General features: G+C 39.5%; 1 protein-coding gene across 1 annotated transcript; it reads right to left on the bottom strand.

Moving 5' to 3' along the window:
• Positions 1-6,024: 6,024 nt before the first annotated feature.
• Positions 6,025-17,678, bottom strand: LOC117500098. Its single transcript, XM_034152798.1, has 2 exons — positions 15,464-17,678; positions 6,025-7,740 (listed from the first exon to the last, which is right to left on the bottom strand). The coding sequence occupies exons 1-2, from the start codon at positions 17,123-17,125 to the stop codon at positions 6,076-6,078; spliced, it is 3,327 nt and encodes a 1,108-aa protein (XP_034008689.1). The 5' UTR covers positions 17,126-17,678; the 3' UTR covers positions 6,025-6,075.
• Between the last annotated feature and the right edge of the window lie 877 nt (positions 17,679-18,555).

Genomic DNA, 18,555 nt, shown 5'->3' with positions numbered 1-18,555 from the left:
ATCCAATATAGAGAGGTATCAGTTTTACACTTGATCATGGTGATCCTATTCAGAAAGTTGAGAGCAACCCATCCGGGTACTTTCCCCCTACGTTGTGGCCGCGCTACTCGTAGGGTGAATTTATCTGGTGTCATTTGGCTGACGGTAAGTGCAATGCTGCAAATCCGATCAAAACCAGAACAGGACCGTGCATTTTTTCAACTACATGAAGCCCAGGTAGGATGGTCAGTGAGGGAAAGGGGATTGATGTCCTTTCAGAGTAACAGTGAACGAGTGGCAAACAACACTTAAACAAAATAACACAAAACAACAGAATTTCTTTGACTTTAAAAGTGTTTAATATTTTAATGCTGCATCTAGATTCATCACCTTGACTTTAAACATTACAACTGTGCACTTTGACGACTGACGGTAACCTCATTAGCATCATAATTGATGCTAACTGTGATCAAGTGTTTGTTTACTGTTTTCGTTTTCTCTGTGAACGGTCTGAAGCCAAAGATTTCTTCTATTATTGTCCTTTTTTTATAATTGGAAGTAAAGAAACTTGTAATTCTGGAGCTTTTTTGTTGTTTAAAGTGCAACACAGCAGCTTGACGAAAGTATATTTTTCCACTGTGCGCCGATTTGTTGGTTTCACCTGTAAAAGGGGGCGGGGCTGTTTGACGCCAGCAGCGACGCACTGACGTCATAGGACAGTGACGTCATCTATGCGATGGAAGAACGATGACGTCATAGGGATCTACTTGCTTCTACTATTAGAACATTTGTGTTCAGTGAGACACTTTTGAAGACAGACACTGCAGTCGGTCGGTAAAATCCTCCAGAGAGACAAGAATTAATTAATTTTATTCCATATTCAAAACAGACAAATAACCCGTGATAGCCATGGTGTTCCTTTGTCTTGGTTATGTTGTGGGCACTTATGTCACAAAGGGAGTGAAGGATTTTCTGAACCCTCGTCCTCCCACAGCGACCCCGTTCAACCAGCAAAGACCTGAGCATCATGAATTAAGAAGAGGAGAAAGCTCAGGAGAGGAGTTGGAGGAGGTTGCTCCAGTTTCCCGGACTTGCTGTTGTCACCGACACAACAACTGGCCTTTCACACAAGTCTGGAGAAATGCTCCCATTAGCACTTTCCTCCCTTGTGTCCAGGGTGGTCAGGGAACACAACAGGTTCATCAAAGTGAGGCTGTCAGGTTGCTCAGGCTCCCTTGGATGCCTCAGCCACCTCAGACCCCAAATGGAGGTGGACTTCCTCTACTTGAACAGCTGAGAGCTCACATCACATACATGATTGGAAATAGATATGTGATAGGAGGAGTTACTCTTTTAGGGATTGCAGTCATTATTCCTTTTGCTCGAAGAAGAATTTTTGGTAGTTTTGCGCCGTTGGTAGGATCTACAACTGTATACAGAATAGGAGGTGTTATTCCTAAAGTACCAGACGTTTTTTCATCTATTTATTCCGTGGCATATAGATGGATAGTCGCTGCTGCGCCCAAGGTACTGAAAGGATTTTCATCTGCATGTTCAGGCGCGAGGCGAAGGATAGTTGCTGTTGGTCCTGAGCTGATAGGAGCTGCTTCAGTAACATTGTCAGTGGCCAAATCAGGGATTGCAGTCGCTCTTTCCTTGATACAATTTGTTGGCCTGTGCATTAACCACACATTAGTCTTAGTTATTGGGGCAGCACTGCTGATGGTTTCCTTCATCATGTACTCGCTCGTTTTTATAAGTCAAGACGTTTTCAACTTCTTAGTGCTCTGTGGACTGTTCTACATGAGAAGGCCTGCTGGATACCGTGTAGGCATAATGGTGCAAACCCTCAGACATCCAGAGGATCCAAACATTATCATCAGAAGGAATGTGTTCTTTCTTTATTACAATGAGCATGCTCCACGATTTAACCAGCAAAGAAACGCCTTTTGGGTGTAGATCCTGCTGCAGTGTGGCCCTATGATAATACGGGGGGGGGGGGGGGGGGAGGTGTTTAAAATAGAAAACTGAAAGTGAGCATTATGTTTCTGTCCCTTTCTTATTCTGTAATTGTATATTTTGTACTTTTAATGCTCAATGCATTCTTTACAAAGGCACGTCATAACTCTAAAAAAATGAACTGAAAATAGTGAAGGTATGCAACATTTTCTGTTGTGAATAAATATGTAACTCACATCTGGTAACCACACACTCATTCAATGTGAAATTACTTTACTGTATCAATTTGTTTTATTTGTATTATATATTTACATTTGATTGTCTTCTTGCAGATTTATGTTGGAGTTATGAGGATGAAGGATGAACCAAAACGCTTTTAACTGGATTATGGTGCCCATGTTTTGTTGTACCCCGATGCGAGGGAGGTTAGAAATTCAAAATGTTTAACTTTTACTATTTTTTTACAATTGTTTTTACTAGTACTATTAATATAGCCAGTCAGGCTCCAGAATTTAATCAGCAAAGATTCAACTTTTGGCCGTAGATCCTCTCCCTGCTAAATTGGAGCAGCAGCGTTGCCCTATCATTCACTTCAGCAATGAAAAATAAATAAATAAATATTTAAAAATTGCCAAACAAATTAAGTCATGATTTTTAGTAAAAAAATATATATTTCTAGTATTTGAACTTAATGTTTTCCTGAAATTGAAGCACTTATTTCAACACTCATTTGTTAGATAGATTTTTTGACAGAGAGCTTTTCCCGGATGGGTAGATAATGTTGAATGAGGCTCCCTTTCATTTCAGATGATATCTTTCTTAATCAGCGCAACACAATACATTGGTAAAACTCAAATAGACTAAAATGTTGTATAGTCGAAGTATCAGGGCCGTCCCTGGCCAACTTGGGGACCCAAGCGACCTTGCGAGATGAGATTTACAAATACACACTTGCAACTGATAACACTGGCAATGATTTTATATTTATTCGACTATTCAAAAAAAATCATGCTTCAAAGAAAGTGGGGGAACGGCGATCCCCCGCGTCCAACGACCACTGCTGCCATCCAAAAAGTCACTTTGAGATGGAATCAGAGGACAGTGACACTGGCAGTGGCGACTGGTCATTAGGGGCAGGTGGGGCACAGCCCCACCTAGTGTCAGCAGAAAGTATTACAAATAATGATTACAAAAATGCAAAAAAATAAATAAAAAAATATATAAAATATATTTTAAGATCATGTTTAATCATCTGATTCGTCTGTACATTGCTGTTTTAGTCTGTGTTCTTCTAATTAGTGTGTCTACAGTCACAGTGTGTGCCTATTGAGCTGTTTAGAGCCATGTGGGACAAAACCTGATTATGCCCCTTCCTCTCGCTGTGAAGTCAACGGTGACTGTAAAAACTACACTGCGCATGCTCAGAGTATTTTGTAATGAAATGTGTGTGTCAAAAAAATAATGACCAGAGGGGCACGGAGCTACCATCCCCACCATACGTCATCTCAAATCATTCAGAGCTGATTGGCTGTAAGTACGTGTGCCGCGAAAAGTGTGCTGTGTGAAGAGGAGACGAGAGAGCTGCAGTGGCGCGTCCTAAAACCAGGAAGTAAGCACAAAAAAGCAATGAGATTTCTCCAGAGGATTTTAGAAAATAGCTCGAAATAAGATCTGTGGGAAACGTACCTGTTAGATAAATGCACGTTTTGATTAGCCGGATAACATCCACATGTCTACCCTACTTTTATAATTTTTTTATCATAAATCTATCGATTAGATTTATGATAGACTTTTGAAACTACAGGAAGATAAGGAGGACTTTTACAAAAAAGTAATAGAAATGTTTGTCCAGAAGGATAGGCAAATGGACTTCATCTTCAAGTCAAGGTAAGACCGCCATTTTATTGAAAATGGGATCTTACTAAGAGAGAACAATTCAATATTTAAATGATAAAATTACATTTTTTGGGTATCCTTTTGTTGAACTGTCTGTTTAAAATTAATCGAAGCATCAGACAAAAAAAGCTTTTGAAAATAATATTATATTTTGGTTTAGGTCAAAATATAATATTTGTAAACCTGAAGAGTCAGTGCCAGTGCCTCACCAGCCATGAACCTCACTGCACGTCACTGCAGAAGCTTATATATAGACATCTAAGTTTTTTGTGCCCCACCACTTTTGTACATATAAAAACGCCACTGGACACTGCTATGAGTGAAGAAGAGGCAGAAGAAGATGTCTGTGGACAAGTGGACAAAGAAAACCAACAACAATCCATCCCTCATATACTTATGTTCATATAATAACTTGCTTTATATTTTGTTTTTGTCATTGTTAATGTGTAAAGTCAACATGTATATTTTCTACTTTCTTGTTTATTTCCAGTCTTTTTTAATCGTTATTGTACAATGCCATGTCTTTTATGCTGCTGCAACACAACAATGTCCCAAATTGAGATCAATAAAGTGCTATCTTATCTTATCTCTTATCTGAACCCAATGGCCGCCCAGTCAGTGATTATGTGGACATTGAGCCCCAACCAAATAAACACACCAAGCCCCGTGACAGGTATCGCTGGATGAAAAGATATTTGATCAGTCCCAATACTGATTTCTCTGCTCCAGATATCACAGAGGATGTCATTTCTGCAAAGCTCTAAAGATGCCAAAGCAGGAGATGCTGAACAGGAGACAGTTTCAGGCAGATCTAGCATCCTCTCTCATCCTGGTAACAATGCTTTTCTGCTTTTCTGAAATACAGAAGAGGATTAGGACCACATGTGGATTTATCTTTTGGACCTGACCAAAACTGATTTTTTCTTTTGAGTAATAAATCAAAATTCTTACTTAAATCTCAGATCTATGAAAACTAATTCTGAAGGTTTTCATGAAAATAAATAAAATATATTTTAAGAAAAAGTCAGATTTCTGAGATTTTCTTTAAAATAAATTGAAAATCTGAATTTCTTTTGTAAAAGATTTTTTTTAAATCAGAATTCTGACTTTCACTAGTAAAGAACATGTTGAGGTCTGACCAAAGTGATTTTTTCCTAACTTTAATCTCAGATTTCTGTAATTTCATTAAAAAAAAGGAATACAAAAATATATTTATTCTGAATTCTGAGATTTTCAGAAAAAAAATGTTCTTAAGAAAAAGATTTATTAAAAATATTCTGAAATCTGACTTGTTTCTCAATATTCTGACTAAAATCTTGAAACATAAAAAAAATATCACTTTAGTTCAGATCTCACATTTCTCCACATGTTCCTAACCCTCTTCCATAGACGTTTCGTCCTCTCCATTCTTTGGTGTAAATAAATGCACTTGTGTTCACTTTCCCCCCCGACTCTCTCAATGTTATTTGTTGTCGTGTGTTACTGTCTCCTTTTTTGTCCTAGAGCTTATTGGGGACGTAGCAGTAAAACAAGAACTACATGTATTAAAAATTCAACTCAACTTAGTGCAGCTTCACTGGAGAGGAGAGATCATTCATTTTAAGATTACAAACAAAGACTGAGATTTTCACTTGTGTCCTCTTAGCTCTTTTATTAACAAGAAAAACTCCAACATTTTATTTTGTACAGACATGTAAATGTGGCACTCATCTCACATCTTGAACATAGAAACACAATTTATTACAAACTCAACCTGTTGGCTTTTCTTTGAATGTGTTTTCTTTCCTTCTTCAAACTTTCATTGATGCATTCAACACATTGAGACTTAGTCAAAAATAAAAGACATTTAGAATAAAATATCTACAATGAAAGAAGCTCTGGTGCTTTCTCTCTCTCATGCTTTACAAGAGAAACAACAACATACAAATACATCAATATCGATATTCAACAAATATTTAGAGCAAAGTTTACATTTCCATGCAGAGAAATATGAGTTGAGGTTAACAGAAATCCTCCTGAGCAGTGACAGCCTCCATGGCTAAACAGACACAGGAAGGAGCGCCGCCTAAAGAAACTCCAACATCTACAGAACAACTCATGAGAAGATGTTAAAGCACATCCCATAATGTTTGATTGACAGCTGATCTCTGTGCAGTGAAGACATGAACAATCAGCTCTCAGCAACAATGATGGACACACAATGAGTTTAAGAAGTAGAAGAGTTCCTCAAATGACTTCAGGCTATTTCAGTTTACAAAACTCAGCTGTGGCTCCATCATAAAGCCAAACACCAGCATGTAGCGGCTGAGTGAATGTGGTCTGGACTCTGTGGAGGAGAGTCATGGTTTCAGAGATGCTGTAGAAGGACAGAATACCTGCTCTGTGATCCAGGTACACTCCTACTCTGGAGCACAGAGGACCTGAGACGGGAGTGTTGATACTGTTGTAACGAAATGAATAACTGTTTTGTTGACACTCTAAGGACCAAGATTTGTCATTGAGTCCAAATCCACATTCATCCCCCCACCCTGCTCTGCTGATATTCTTGTATGCGACTGCAACACGAACTTCTCTCCCTCTCCACTCCACCTCCCAGTAACAACGTCCAGTCAGACTCTCTCTACTCAGGACCTGAACATAATGAATGAATCTGTCTGGGTGACTAGAATAAGACTGATGTTGTCCCATGTATGTTGCTTTTCTGCTCCCCTCAGATAATAACAGATATGTGTATGCTGTGTTTGGATCCAGAGTGATCTCCTGTGAATATTTTAAGAACCCAGCTCTGGTGGTGGGCTCTGCTGCTGACAGTAAAACATCCACTTCAGTCGGTGAGACGTTTGTCCATTCCTCTCTCAGGACGTCCTGTAGTTTGTCTCTGACTGCTGACAGGGCCGCCGTCACGTCCTCAAAGTAGCTCAGAGGACGGATGTTGATGCTGGATGAGTGTGTAGGTTCACTGAGGGCTGACAGTGAGGGGTAGCTGTGCAGAAACTGGTTGTGATCCTCTGTGTGAGACAGCAGCTTCAGCTCAGCGTCTCTCCTCTTCAGCTCAGCCATCTCCTGCTCCAGCTTCTCCTGAAGCTCTTTGACTTGACTCACTTCACTCTTCTGCTGGGATCTGACCTGCTGCTTCACATCAGAGCTTCTTTTCTCCATGAGACGGATCAGCTCAGTGAACATCTTCTCACTGTCCTCCACTGCTTTATCAGCAGAGCCATTGACGGCCTCCACCTCCTGCTGAAGCAGCTTCACCTCCTTCTCTCTGTCCTGGATTCTCTGCTGGATGTTTAGTCGACTCCCCTCCAGCTCTCTCTGCCTCTCAGTCCTCTCTGCTGCAGCTGACACTGTGTCGTGGCCTTTGTGTTCGTCCACAGAGCAGAGATAACAGATACACTGCTGATCAGTGCGGCAGAACATCTTCATCACCTCGTCATGACGAGAGCAGATGTTCTCCTGGAGCTTCTTGGAGGGCTCCACCAGCTTGTGTTTTTTAAACGTAGCTGCGTCATAATGAGGCTGGAGGTGTTTGTCACAATAAGAGGCCAGACACACGAGGCAGGACTTACAGGCTCTAAGTTTTCTCCCAGTGCAGAAATCACAGGCCACATCTTCAGCTCCAGCATAGCAGTGATCAGCAGGAGCAGCTTGGAGTCCAGTCTTCTTCAGCTCCTCCACTAAAGCTGCTAACATGGTGTTTTTCAGCAGGACAGGCCTCGGTGTGAAGCTCTGCCTACACTGAGGGCAGCTGTGGATCTTCTTCTCATCCTCTCCATCCCAGTGGGCTTTAATACACTTCATGCAGTAGCTGTGTCCACAGGTAGTCGTCACCGGATCCTTCAGTAGATCCAGACAGATCGAACAAGAGAAGGTTTCCCGGTCCAGCTGAACTCCTTTCTGCGCCATTTCACCTCTCAGTAGCAGCGAGTGTCTGAGTTTCACTTCCTGAGAGCTGAAACTATGTGAGCTGTGATCTGAACAGGATGTGTGTGTGCAGTGAATGTGGCCTATCAGCTCTTGTACTTTACCCACATGTTGGTTACACCCATCCCCCTCAGTGTGGATCTAAAGGGGAGGAGCCAGGAAATACAGAGTGGAGCTGGCTGTGTCTGAGAGCAGGAAGAAGAGGGAGGGCTACATTTGAAAACAGTCTTCAGCTGTAAAATATTTGTTTTAAATTCAGGCTTTTGTAGCACACAGCTCCACACTCATGGTAGCAGTGGTGAAAGAAGTACTCAGATATTCTACTAAAGCAAAAGTAGAAATACTACAGGGTAAAAATACTCTGTAACAAGTAAAAGTACAAAAGCATTGGTATCAAAATATACTTTAAGTACCAAAAGTAAAAGTACTCCTTATGCATAATGGCCCTTTTCAGAATCGTATATATATATATATATATATATATATATATATATATTGAGTTACTATAATGATTATTGATGTGTTTTATCACAGTTAGTAAATGTAGAGCTAATTTGAGCAACTGTATGTCCTGCTGCTGGATATCTTATCCTATAAATATCTGTCAAAGTGTATTTAATAACTGATTTATATTTTGAATTATCTACTAATCTATATCTAACTAGTAACTAAAAGCTGTCTAGTAGAAGTATAAAGCAGCATAAACTGAGACATATTGGCATCAAAAAATAGTTAAAGTACCAAAAGTAAAAGTACTTACTGCGCCCAATGTCCCATTTTAGAATCTTATATTGAATTACTGGATTCTTTCATTTTGTTTACGTTAATGTGTTCATCACAGCTGTTAAAAGTGGAGCAACGTTCACTTTATATACTGCTGCTGGATATCTTATAATAATAATAATAATAATATATCACTGTTTATTCATATTTTGTTTAATCTAATCATTTGTATTTGTAAAGTAACTAGTAACTCATTTTGTCAAATAAATGCAATGCTTTCTGCGGTCATGACTACTTCACTTTGACTGTGGTCTTTTTTCAGCTCTTTAATGAATAAGAAAACCCCCTGCAGTCGTATATTTTCCAGACCTGAGGTGGTTTACAAATATCTCCTGAAAATGAATTCACAAGGCAGTAAAAACTGAAAATCCATGCTTTTTCCTCATGACTTCTTTCAGTCAGGTAACACAGTATCTGGGATGCATTGTCTTCAAACTGTTAACTCTGTATGTAAGGACTCCACGGTGCAGACCCATGGAGAGAAATCAAGTGTAGTGATTGTCTCTGGTGCTCCAATGTATAGTAAATGCTCTTCAGCCCCACCCTTGGAACAAACTCCCAGCAGCTTCACATCTGATAATCACCACCGGACAGGTCAGGAATTATATTCTATTCTATTTTATTTGTAGTGTATGAGTTTGAGATTGTGCACTATATACTCAACATGTTAGGTACAAACCATTTACGGTTAAACAGAAAAGGTTCAAATCCTCTGTTACCTGTAAGAAAACTAAAGCACAGAATTGTTAAACAGAGGATTGGCATTCATATCATCTGACACCATATCTGTCTGCATGCCATATCCCGCATTAACCACAGAGTAGCAGCGTTGCCTCTTAACCCATTCATATACCACCCTTTATGTATACAGTCTATGATTCCAGCAAATTAAACTAAAAGCATTAGATTCCTCACTAAACTGTGTTCCTCAGATCAGGGGAATGTTTTATGAGTGGCATTCAACTGCAGTCTGATCTCATGTGAACTTCAGGCATGTGGTTTGGGTTGAGGTGAGGTTTCCGCAGCCAACTTGGGGCCCCAAGCGACATTGTGAGATGAGGCCCCCCCCCCACCCCACCGACAGGAGTGAAACCATTTTTTTGGAAACAAAGTACTTTGCAAATATAATTCCTGTTTATTATTGTTATCAACACAGTTACTTTTTTATACAGTGAGGTAAATGGTAAATGTGCATGTATGTCGTTCAGTATGCGTTTACAGGTGAATACGTCTGCATTTCCTGCCAAATACTAGCCTCAAAAAGATTAAAATATAATTAATGCAAATAAACTACTTCTACTAATAATCATAATCATAATCAATTCAATAATATAAATACTATATTGTTTTATTATAATATAGTTGTAATATAGTCAAGACAAAACGTGCTTATTACATGCTCAAAAACTGATATTTCTTAACCTGTTAAGCCCGAGAGACCCCGGTACCGGTGCACTGCCGCAACATCTTTCTACTTTCTTGTTTATTTCCAGTCTTTTTTAATCGTTATTGTACAATGCCATGTCTTTTATGCTGCTGCAACACAACAATGTCCCAAATTGAGATCAATAAAGTACTATCTTATCTTATCTCTTATCTGAACCCAATGGCCGCCCAGTCAGTGATTATGTGGACATCGAGCCCCAACCAAATAAACACACCAAGCCCCGTGACAGGTATCGCTGGCTGAAAAGATATTTGATCAGTCCCAATACTGATTTCTCTGCTCCAGATATCACAGAGGATGTCATTTCTGCAAAGCTCTAAAGATGCCAAAGCAGGAGATGCTGAACAGGAGACAGTTTCAGGCAGATCTAGCATCCTCTCTCATCCTGGTAACAATGCTTTTCTGCTTTTCTGAAATACAGAAGAGGATTAGGACCACATGTGGATTTATCTTTTGGACCTGATCAAAACTGATTTTTTCTTTTGAGTAATAAATCAAAATTCTTACTTAAATCTCAGATCTATGAAAACTAATTCTGAAGGTTTTCATGAAAATAAATAAAATATATTTTATTTTATATTTTATTTCTGAGATTTTCTTAAAAAAAATTGAAAATCTGAATTTCTTTTGTAAAAGAATATTTTTTTTATCAGAATTCTGACTTTCACTAGTAAAGAACATGTTGAGGTCTGACCAAAGTGATTTTTTCCTAACTTTAATCTCAGATTTCTGTAATTTCATTAAAAAAAAGGAACAAAAAAAAATATTTATTCTGAATTCTGAAAAAAAATGTTCTTAATCAAAATAACACAAAACAACAGAATTTCTTTGACTTTAAAAGTGTTTAATATTTTAATGCTGCATCTAGATTCATCACCTTGACTTTTAACATTACAACTGTGCACTTTGACGACTGACGGTAACCTCATTAGCATCATAATTGATGCTAACTGTGATCAAGTGTTTGTTTACTGTTTTCGTTTTCTCTGTGAACGGTCTGAAGCCAAAGATTTCTTCTATTATTGTCCTTTTTTTATAATTGGAAGTAAAGAAACTTGTAATTCTGGAGCTTTTTTGTTGTTTAAAGTGCAACACAGCAGCTTGACGAAAGTATATTTTTCCACTCTGCGCCGATTTGTTGTTTTCACCTGTAAAAGGGGGCGGGGCTGTTTGACGCCAGCAGCGACGCACTGACGTCATAGGACAGTGACGTCATCTATGCGATGGAAGAACGATGACGTCATAGGGATCTACTTGCTTCTACTATTAGAACATTTGTGTTCAGTGAGACACTTTTGAAGACAGACACTGAGACAAGAATTAATTAATTTTATTCCATATTCAAAACAGACAAATAACCCGTGATAGCCATGGTGTTCCTTTGTCTTGGTTATGTTGTGGGCACTTATGTCACAAAGGGAGTGAAGGATTTTCTGGACCCTCGTCCTCCCACAGCGACCCCGTTCAACCAGCAAAGACCTGAGCATCATGAATTAAGAAGAGGAGAAAGCTCAGGAGAGGAGTTGGAGGAGGTTGCTCCAGTTTCCCGGACTTGCTGTTGTCACCGACACAACAACTGGCCTTTCACACAAGTCTGGAGAAATGCTCCCATTAGCACTTTCCTCCCTTGTGTCCAGGGTGGTCAGGGAACACAACAGGTTCATCAAAGTGAGGCTGTCAGGTTGCTCAGGCTCCCTTGGATGCCTCAGCCACCTCAGACCCCAAATGGAGGTGGACTTCCTCTACTTGAACAGCTGAGAGCTCACATCACATACATGATTGGAAATAGATATGTGATAGGAGGAGTTACTCTTTTAGGGATTGCAGTCATTATTCCTTTTGCTCGAAGAAGAATTTTTGGTAGTTTTGCGCCGTTGGTAGGATCTACAACTGTATACAGAATAGGAGGTGTTAGTCCTAAAGTACCAGACGTTTTTTCATCTATTTATTCTGTGGCATATAGATGGATAGTCGCTGCTGCGCCCAAGGTACTGAAAGGATTTTCATCTGCATGTTCAGGCGCGAGGCGAAGGATAGTTGCTGTTGGTCCTGAGCTGATAGGAGCTGCTTCAGTAACATTGTCAGTGGCCAAATCAGGGATTGCAGTCGCTCTTTCCTTGATACAATTTGTTGGCCTGTGCATTAACCACACATTAGTCTTAGTTATTGGGGCAGCACTGCTGATGGTTTCCTTCATCATGTACTCGCTCGTTTTTATAAGTCAAGACGTTTTCAACTTCTTAGTGCTCTGTGGACTGTTCTACATGAGAAGGCCTGCTGGATACCGTGTAGGCATAATGGTGCAAACCCTCAGACATCCAGAGGATCCAAACATTATCATCAGAAGGAATGTGTTCTTTCTTTATTACAATGAGCATGCTCCACGATTTAACCAGCAAAGAAACACCTTTTGGGTGTAGATCCTGCTGCAGTGTGGCCCTATGATAATACGGGGGGGGGGGGGGGGAGGTGTTTAAAATAGAAAACTGAAAGTGAGCATTATGTTTCTGTCCCTTTCTTATTCTGTAATTGTATATTTTGTACTTTTAATGCTCAATGCATTCTTTACAAAGGCACGTCATAACTCAAAAAAATGAACTGAAAATAGTGAAGGTATGCAACATTTTCTGTTGTGAATAAATATGTAACTCACATCTGGTAACCACACACTCATTCAATGTGAAATTACTTTACTGTATCAATTTGTTTTATTTGTATTATATATTTACATTTGATTGTCTTCTTGCAGATTTATGTTGGAGTTATGAGGATGAAGGATGAACCAAAACGCTTTTAACTGGATTATGGTGCCCATGTTTTGTTGTACCCCGATGCGAGGGAGGTTAGAAATTCAAAATGTTTAACTTTTACTATTTTTTTACAATTGTTTTTACTAGTACTATTAATATAGCCAGTCAGGCTCCAGAATTTAATCAGCAAAGATTCAACTTTTGGCCGTAGATCCTCTCCCTGCTAAATTGGAGCAGCAGCGTTGCCCTATCATTCACTTCAGCAATGAAAAATAAAGAAAGAAATATTTAAAAATTGCCAAACAAATTAAGTCATGATTTTTAGTAAGAAAATATATATTTCTAGTATTTGAACTTAATGTTTTCCTGAAATTGAAGCACTTATTTCAACACTCATTTGTTAGATAGATTTTTTGACAGAGAGCTTTTCCCGGATGGGTAGATAATGTTGAATGAGGCTCCCTTTCATTTCAGATTATATCTTTCTTAATCAGCGCAACACAATACATTGGTAAAACTCAAATAGACTAAAATGTTGTATAGTAGAAGTATCAGGGCCGTCCCTGGCCAACTTGGGGACCCAAGCGACCTTGCGAGATGAGCCGCCCCCCCCCCCACCTCATTTACAAATACACACTTGCAACTGATAACACTGGCAATGATTTTATATTTATTCGACTATTCAAAAAAAATCATGCTTCAAAGAAAGTGGGGGAACGGCGATCCCCCGCGTCCAACGACCACTGCTGCCATCCAAAAAGTGATTTTGAGATGGAATCAGAGGACAGTGACACTGCTATGAGTGAAGAAGAGGCAGAAGAAGATGCCTGTGGACAAGTGGACAAAGAAAACCAACAACAATCCATCCCTCATATACTTATGTTCATATAATAACTTGCTTTATATTTTGTTTTTGTCATTGTTAATGTGTTAAGTCAACATGTATATTTTCTACTTTCTTGTTTATTTCCAGTCTTTTTTAATCGTTATTGTACAATGCCATGTCTTTTATGCTGCTGCAACACAACAATGTCCCAAATTGAGATCAATAAAGTACTATCTTATCTTATCTCTTATCTGAACCCAATGGCCGCCCAGTCAGTGATTATGTGGACATCGAGCCCCAACCAAATAAACACACCAAGCCCCGTGACAGGTATTGCTGGCTGAAAAGATATTTGATCAGTCCCAATACTGATTTCTCTGCTCCAGATATCACAGAGGATGTCATTTCTGCAAAGCTCTAAAGATGCCAAAGCAGGAGATGCTGAACAGGAGACAGTTTCAGGCAGATCTAGCATCCTCTCTCATCCTGGTAACAATGCTTTTCTGCTTTTCTGAAATACAGAAGAGGATTAGGACCACATGTGGATTTATCTTTTGGACCTGACCAAAACTGATTTTTTCTAGTAATAAATCAAAATTCTTACTTAAATCTCAGATCTATGAAAACTAATTCTGAAGGTTTTCATGAAAATAAATAAAATATATTTTAAGAAAAAGTCAGATTTCTGAGATTTTCTTAAAAGAAAATTGAAAATCTGAATTTCTTTTGTAAAATAATTTTTTTTTTTTCAGGATTCTGACTTTCACTAGTAAAGAAGATGTTGAGGTCTGACCAAAGTCATTTTTTTCTAACTTTAATGTCAGATTTCTGTAATTTCATTAAAAAAAAGGAATAAAAAAATATATTTATTCTGAATTCTGAGATTTTCAGAAAAAAAATGTTCTTAAGAAAAAGATTTATTAAAAATATTCTGAATTCTGACTTGTTTCTCAATATTCTGACTAAAATCTTGAAACATAAAAAACAATATCACTTTAGTTCAGATCTCACATTTCTCCACATGTTCCTAACCCTCTTCCATAGACGTTTCGTCCTCTCCATTCTTTGGTGTAAATAAATGCACTTGTGTTCACTTTCCCCCCCGACTCTCTCAATGTTATTTGTTGTCGTGTGTTACTGTCTCCTTTTTTGTCCTAGAGCTTATTGGGGACGTAGCAGTAAAACAAGAACTACATGTATTAAAAATTCAACTCAACTTAGTGCAGCTTCACTGGAGAGGAGAGATCATTCATTTTAAGATTACAAACAAAGACTGAGATTTTCACTTGTGTCCTCTTAGCTCTTTTATTAACAAGAAAAACTCCAACATTTTATTTTGTACAGACATGTAAATGTGGCACTCATCTCACATCTTGAACATAGAAACACCATTTATTACAAACTCAACCTGTTAGCTTTTCTTTGAATGTGTTTTATTTCCTTCTTCAAACTTTCATTGATGCATTCAACACATTGAGACTTAGTCAAAAATAAAAGACATTTAGAATAAAATATCTACAATGAAAGAAGCTCTGGTGCTTTCTCTCTCTCATGCTTTACAAGAGAAACAACAACATACAAATACATCAATATCGATATTCAACAAATATTTAGAGCAAAGTTTACATTTCCATGCAGAGAAATATGAGTTGAGGTTAACAGAAATCCTCCTGAGCAGTGACAGCCTCCATGGCTAAACAGACACAGGAAGGAGCGCCGCCTAAAGAAACTCCAACATCTACAGAACAACTCAGGAGAAGATGTTAAAGCACATCCCATAATGTTTGATTGACAGCTGATCTCTGTGCAGTGAAGACATGAACAATCAGCTCTCAGCAACAATGATGGACACACAATGAGTTTAAGAAGTAGAAGAGTTCCTCAAATGACTTCAGGCTATTTCAGTTTACAAAACTCAGCTGTGTCTCCATCATGATAAGGCCAAACTCCAGCATGTAGCGGCTGAGTGAATGTGGTCTGGACTCTGTGGAGGAGAGTCATGGTTTCAGAGATGCTGTAGAAGGACAGAATACCTGCTCTGTGATCCAGGTACACTCCTACTCTGGAGGACTGAGGACCTGAGACGGGAGTGTTGATATTGTTGTAACGAAATGAATAACTGTTTTGTTTACACTCTAAGGACCAAGATTTGTCATTGAGTCCAAATCCACTTTCACTCCCTGCTCTCCTGATATTCTTGTATGCGACTGCTACAGAAACTCCTCCCCCTCTCCGCTCCACCTCCCAGAAACAGCGTCCAGTCAGACTCTCTCTACTCAGGACCTGAACATAATAAATGAATCTGTCTGGGTGACTAGAATAAGACTGATGTTGTTTCATGTATGTTGCTTTTCTGCTCCCCTCAGATAATAACAGCCATGTATTTGCTGTGTTTGGATCCAGAGTGATCTCCTGTGAATATTTGAAGAACCCAGCTCTGGTGGTGGGCTCTGCTGCTGACAGTAAAACATCCACTTCAGTCGGTGAGACGTTTGTCCATTCCTCTCTCAGGACGTCCTGTAGTTTGTCTCTGACTGCTGACAGGGCCGCCGTCACGTCCTCAAAGTAGCTCAGAGGACGGATGTTGATGCTGGATGAGTGTGTAGGTTCACTGAGGGCTGACAGTGAGGGGTAGCTGAGCAGAAACTGGTTGTGATCCTCTGTGTGAGACAGCAGCTTCAGCTCAGCGTCTCTCCTCTTCAGCTCAGCCATCTCCTGCTCCAGCTTCTCCTGAAGCTCTCTGACTCGACTCACTTCACTCTTCTGCTGGGATCTGACCTGCTGCTTCACATCAGAGCTTCTTTTCTCCATGAGACGGATCAGCTCAGTGAACATCTTCTCACTGTCCTCCACTGCTTTATCAGCAGAGCCATTGACGGCCTCCACCTCCTGCTGAAGCAGCTTCACCTCCTTCTCTCTGTCCTGGATTCTCTGCTGGATGTTTAGTCGACTCCCCTCCAGCTCTCTCTGCCTCTCAGTCCTTTCTGCAGCAGCAGACACTGTGTCGTGGCCTTTGTGTTCGTCCACAGAGCAGAGATAACAGATACACTGCTGATCAGTGCGGCAGAACATCTTCATCACCTCATCGTGACGAGAGCAGATGTTCTCCTGGAGCTTCTTGGAGGGCTCCACCAGCTTGTGTTTTTTCAAGACATTATTAAATTCATTATGACACTGGAGGTGTTTGTCACAATAAGAGGCCAGACACACGAGGCAGGACTTACAGGCTCTCAGTTTTCTCCCAGTGCAGACATCACAGGCCACATCTTCAGCTCCAGCATAGCAGTGATCAGCAGGAGCAGTTTGGAGTCCAGTCTTCTTCAGCTCCTCCACTAAAGCTGCTAACATGGTGTTTTTCAGCAGGACAGGCCTCGGTGTGAAGCTCTGCCTACACTGAGGGCAGCTGTGGATCTTCTTCTCATCCTCTCCGTCCCAGAAGCCTTTAATACACTTCATGCAGTAGCTGTGTCCACAGGTTGTCGTCACCGGATCCTTCAGTAGATCCAGACAGATCGAACAAGAGAAGGTTTCCCGGTCCAGCTGAACTCCTTTCTGCGCCATTTCCCCTCTCAGTGGCAGCGAGTGTCTGAGTTTCACTTCCTGAAACCTGAAACTATGTGAGCTGTGATCTGAACAGCATGGGTGTGTGCAGTGAATGTGGCCTATCAGCTCTTGTACTTTACCCACATGTTGGTTACACTCATCCCCCTCAGTGTGGATCTAAAGGGGAGGAGCCAGGAAATACAGAGTGGAGCTGGCTGTGTCTGAGAGCAGGAAGAAGAGGGAGGGCTTATCAAACTCTGACTCATTCCAGCAGGAGGAGCAGCGCTGACACTCTGAACTGTTTCCTCATTCACAAACGGAGCCTCGCTTACAACCTGCTATACATTTGAAAACAGTCTTCAGCTGTAAAATATTTGTTTTAAATGCAGGCTTTTGTAGCACACAGCTCCACACTCATGGTAGCAGTGGTGAAAGAAGTACTCAGATATTCTACTAAAGTAAAAGTAGAAATACTACGGGGTAAAAATACTGTGTAACAAGTAAAAGCACAAAAGCATTGGTATCAAAATATACTTTAAGTACCAAAAGTAAAAGTACTCCTTATGCATAATGGCCCTTTTCAGAATCGTATATATATATATATATATTGAGTTACTATAATGATTATTGATGTGTTTTATCACAGTTAGTAAATGTAGAGCTAATTTGAGCAACTGTATGTCCTGCTGCTGGATATCTTATCCTATAAATATCTGTCAAAGTGTATTTAATAACTGATTTATATTTTTGAATGATCTACTAATCTATATCTAACTAGTAACTAAAAGCTGTCTAGTAGAAGTATAAAGCAGCATAAACTGAGACATATTGGCATCAAAAAATAGTTAAAGTACCAAAAGTAAAAGTACTTACTGCGCCCAATGTCCCATTTTAGAATCTTATATTGAATTACTGGATTCTTTCATTTTGTTTACGTTAATGTGTTCATCACAGCTGTTAAAAGTGGAGCAAGGTTTACTTTATATACTGCTGCTGGATATCTTATAATAATAATAATAATAATTATATATCACTGTTTATTCATATTTTGTTTAATCTAATCATTTGTATTTGTAAAGTAACTAGTAACTCATTTTGTCAAATAAATGCAATGCTTTCTGCGGTCATGACTACTTCACTTTGACCGTGGTCTTTTTTCAGCTCTTTAATGAATAAGAAAACCCCCTGCAGTCGTATATTTTCCAGACCTGAGGTGGTTTACAAATATCTCCTGAAAATGAATTCACAAGGCAGTAAAAACTGAAAATCCATGCTTTTTCCTCATGACTTCTTTCAGTCAGGTAACACAGTATCTGGGATGCATTGTCTTCAAACTGTTAACTCTGTATGTAAGGACTCCACGGTGCAGACCCATGGAGAGAAATCAAGTGTAGTGATTGTCTCTGGTGCTCCAATGTATAGTAAATGCTCTTCAGCCCCACCCTTGG

This window comes from Trematomus bernacchii, unplaced genomic scaffold (assembly GCF_902827165.1).
Source record: "Trematomus bernacchii unplaced genomic scaffold, fTreBer1.1, whole genome shotgun sequence".
In the NCBI taxonomy this organism is placed as follows: Eukaryota; Metazoa; Chordata; class Actinopteri; order Perciformes; family Nototheniidae; genus Trematomus; species Trematomus bernacchii.
The sequence above is the reverse complement of the archived record's forward strand: the minus strand, read 5'-3'. Positions and strand labels throughout refer to the sequence as shown.

Bases quoted from the DNA above. Each gene is read 5' to 3' on its own strand.
- LOC117500098 (XM_034152798.1), bottom strand. From the start codon at position 17,125: ATGGCGCAGAAAGGAGTTCAGCTGGACCGGGAAACCTTCTCTTGTTCG. The intron at 7,741-15,463 runs TAGCCTGAAGTC...CTGAGAGGTGAA, and splicing joins CTGAGTTTTGTAAACTGAAA to ATGGCGCAGAAAGGAGTTCA.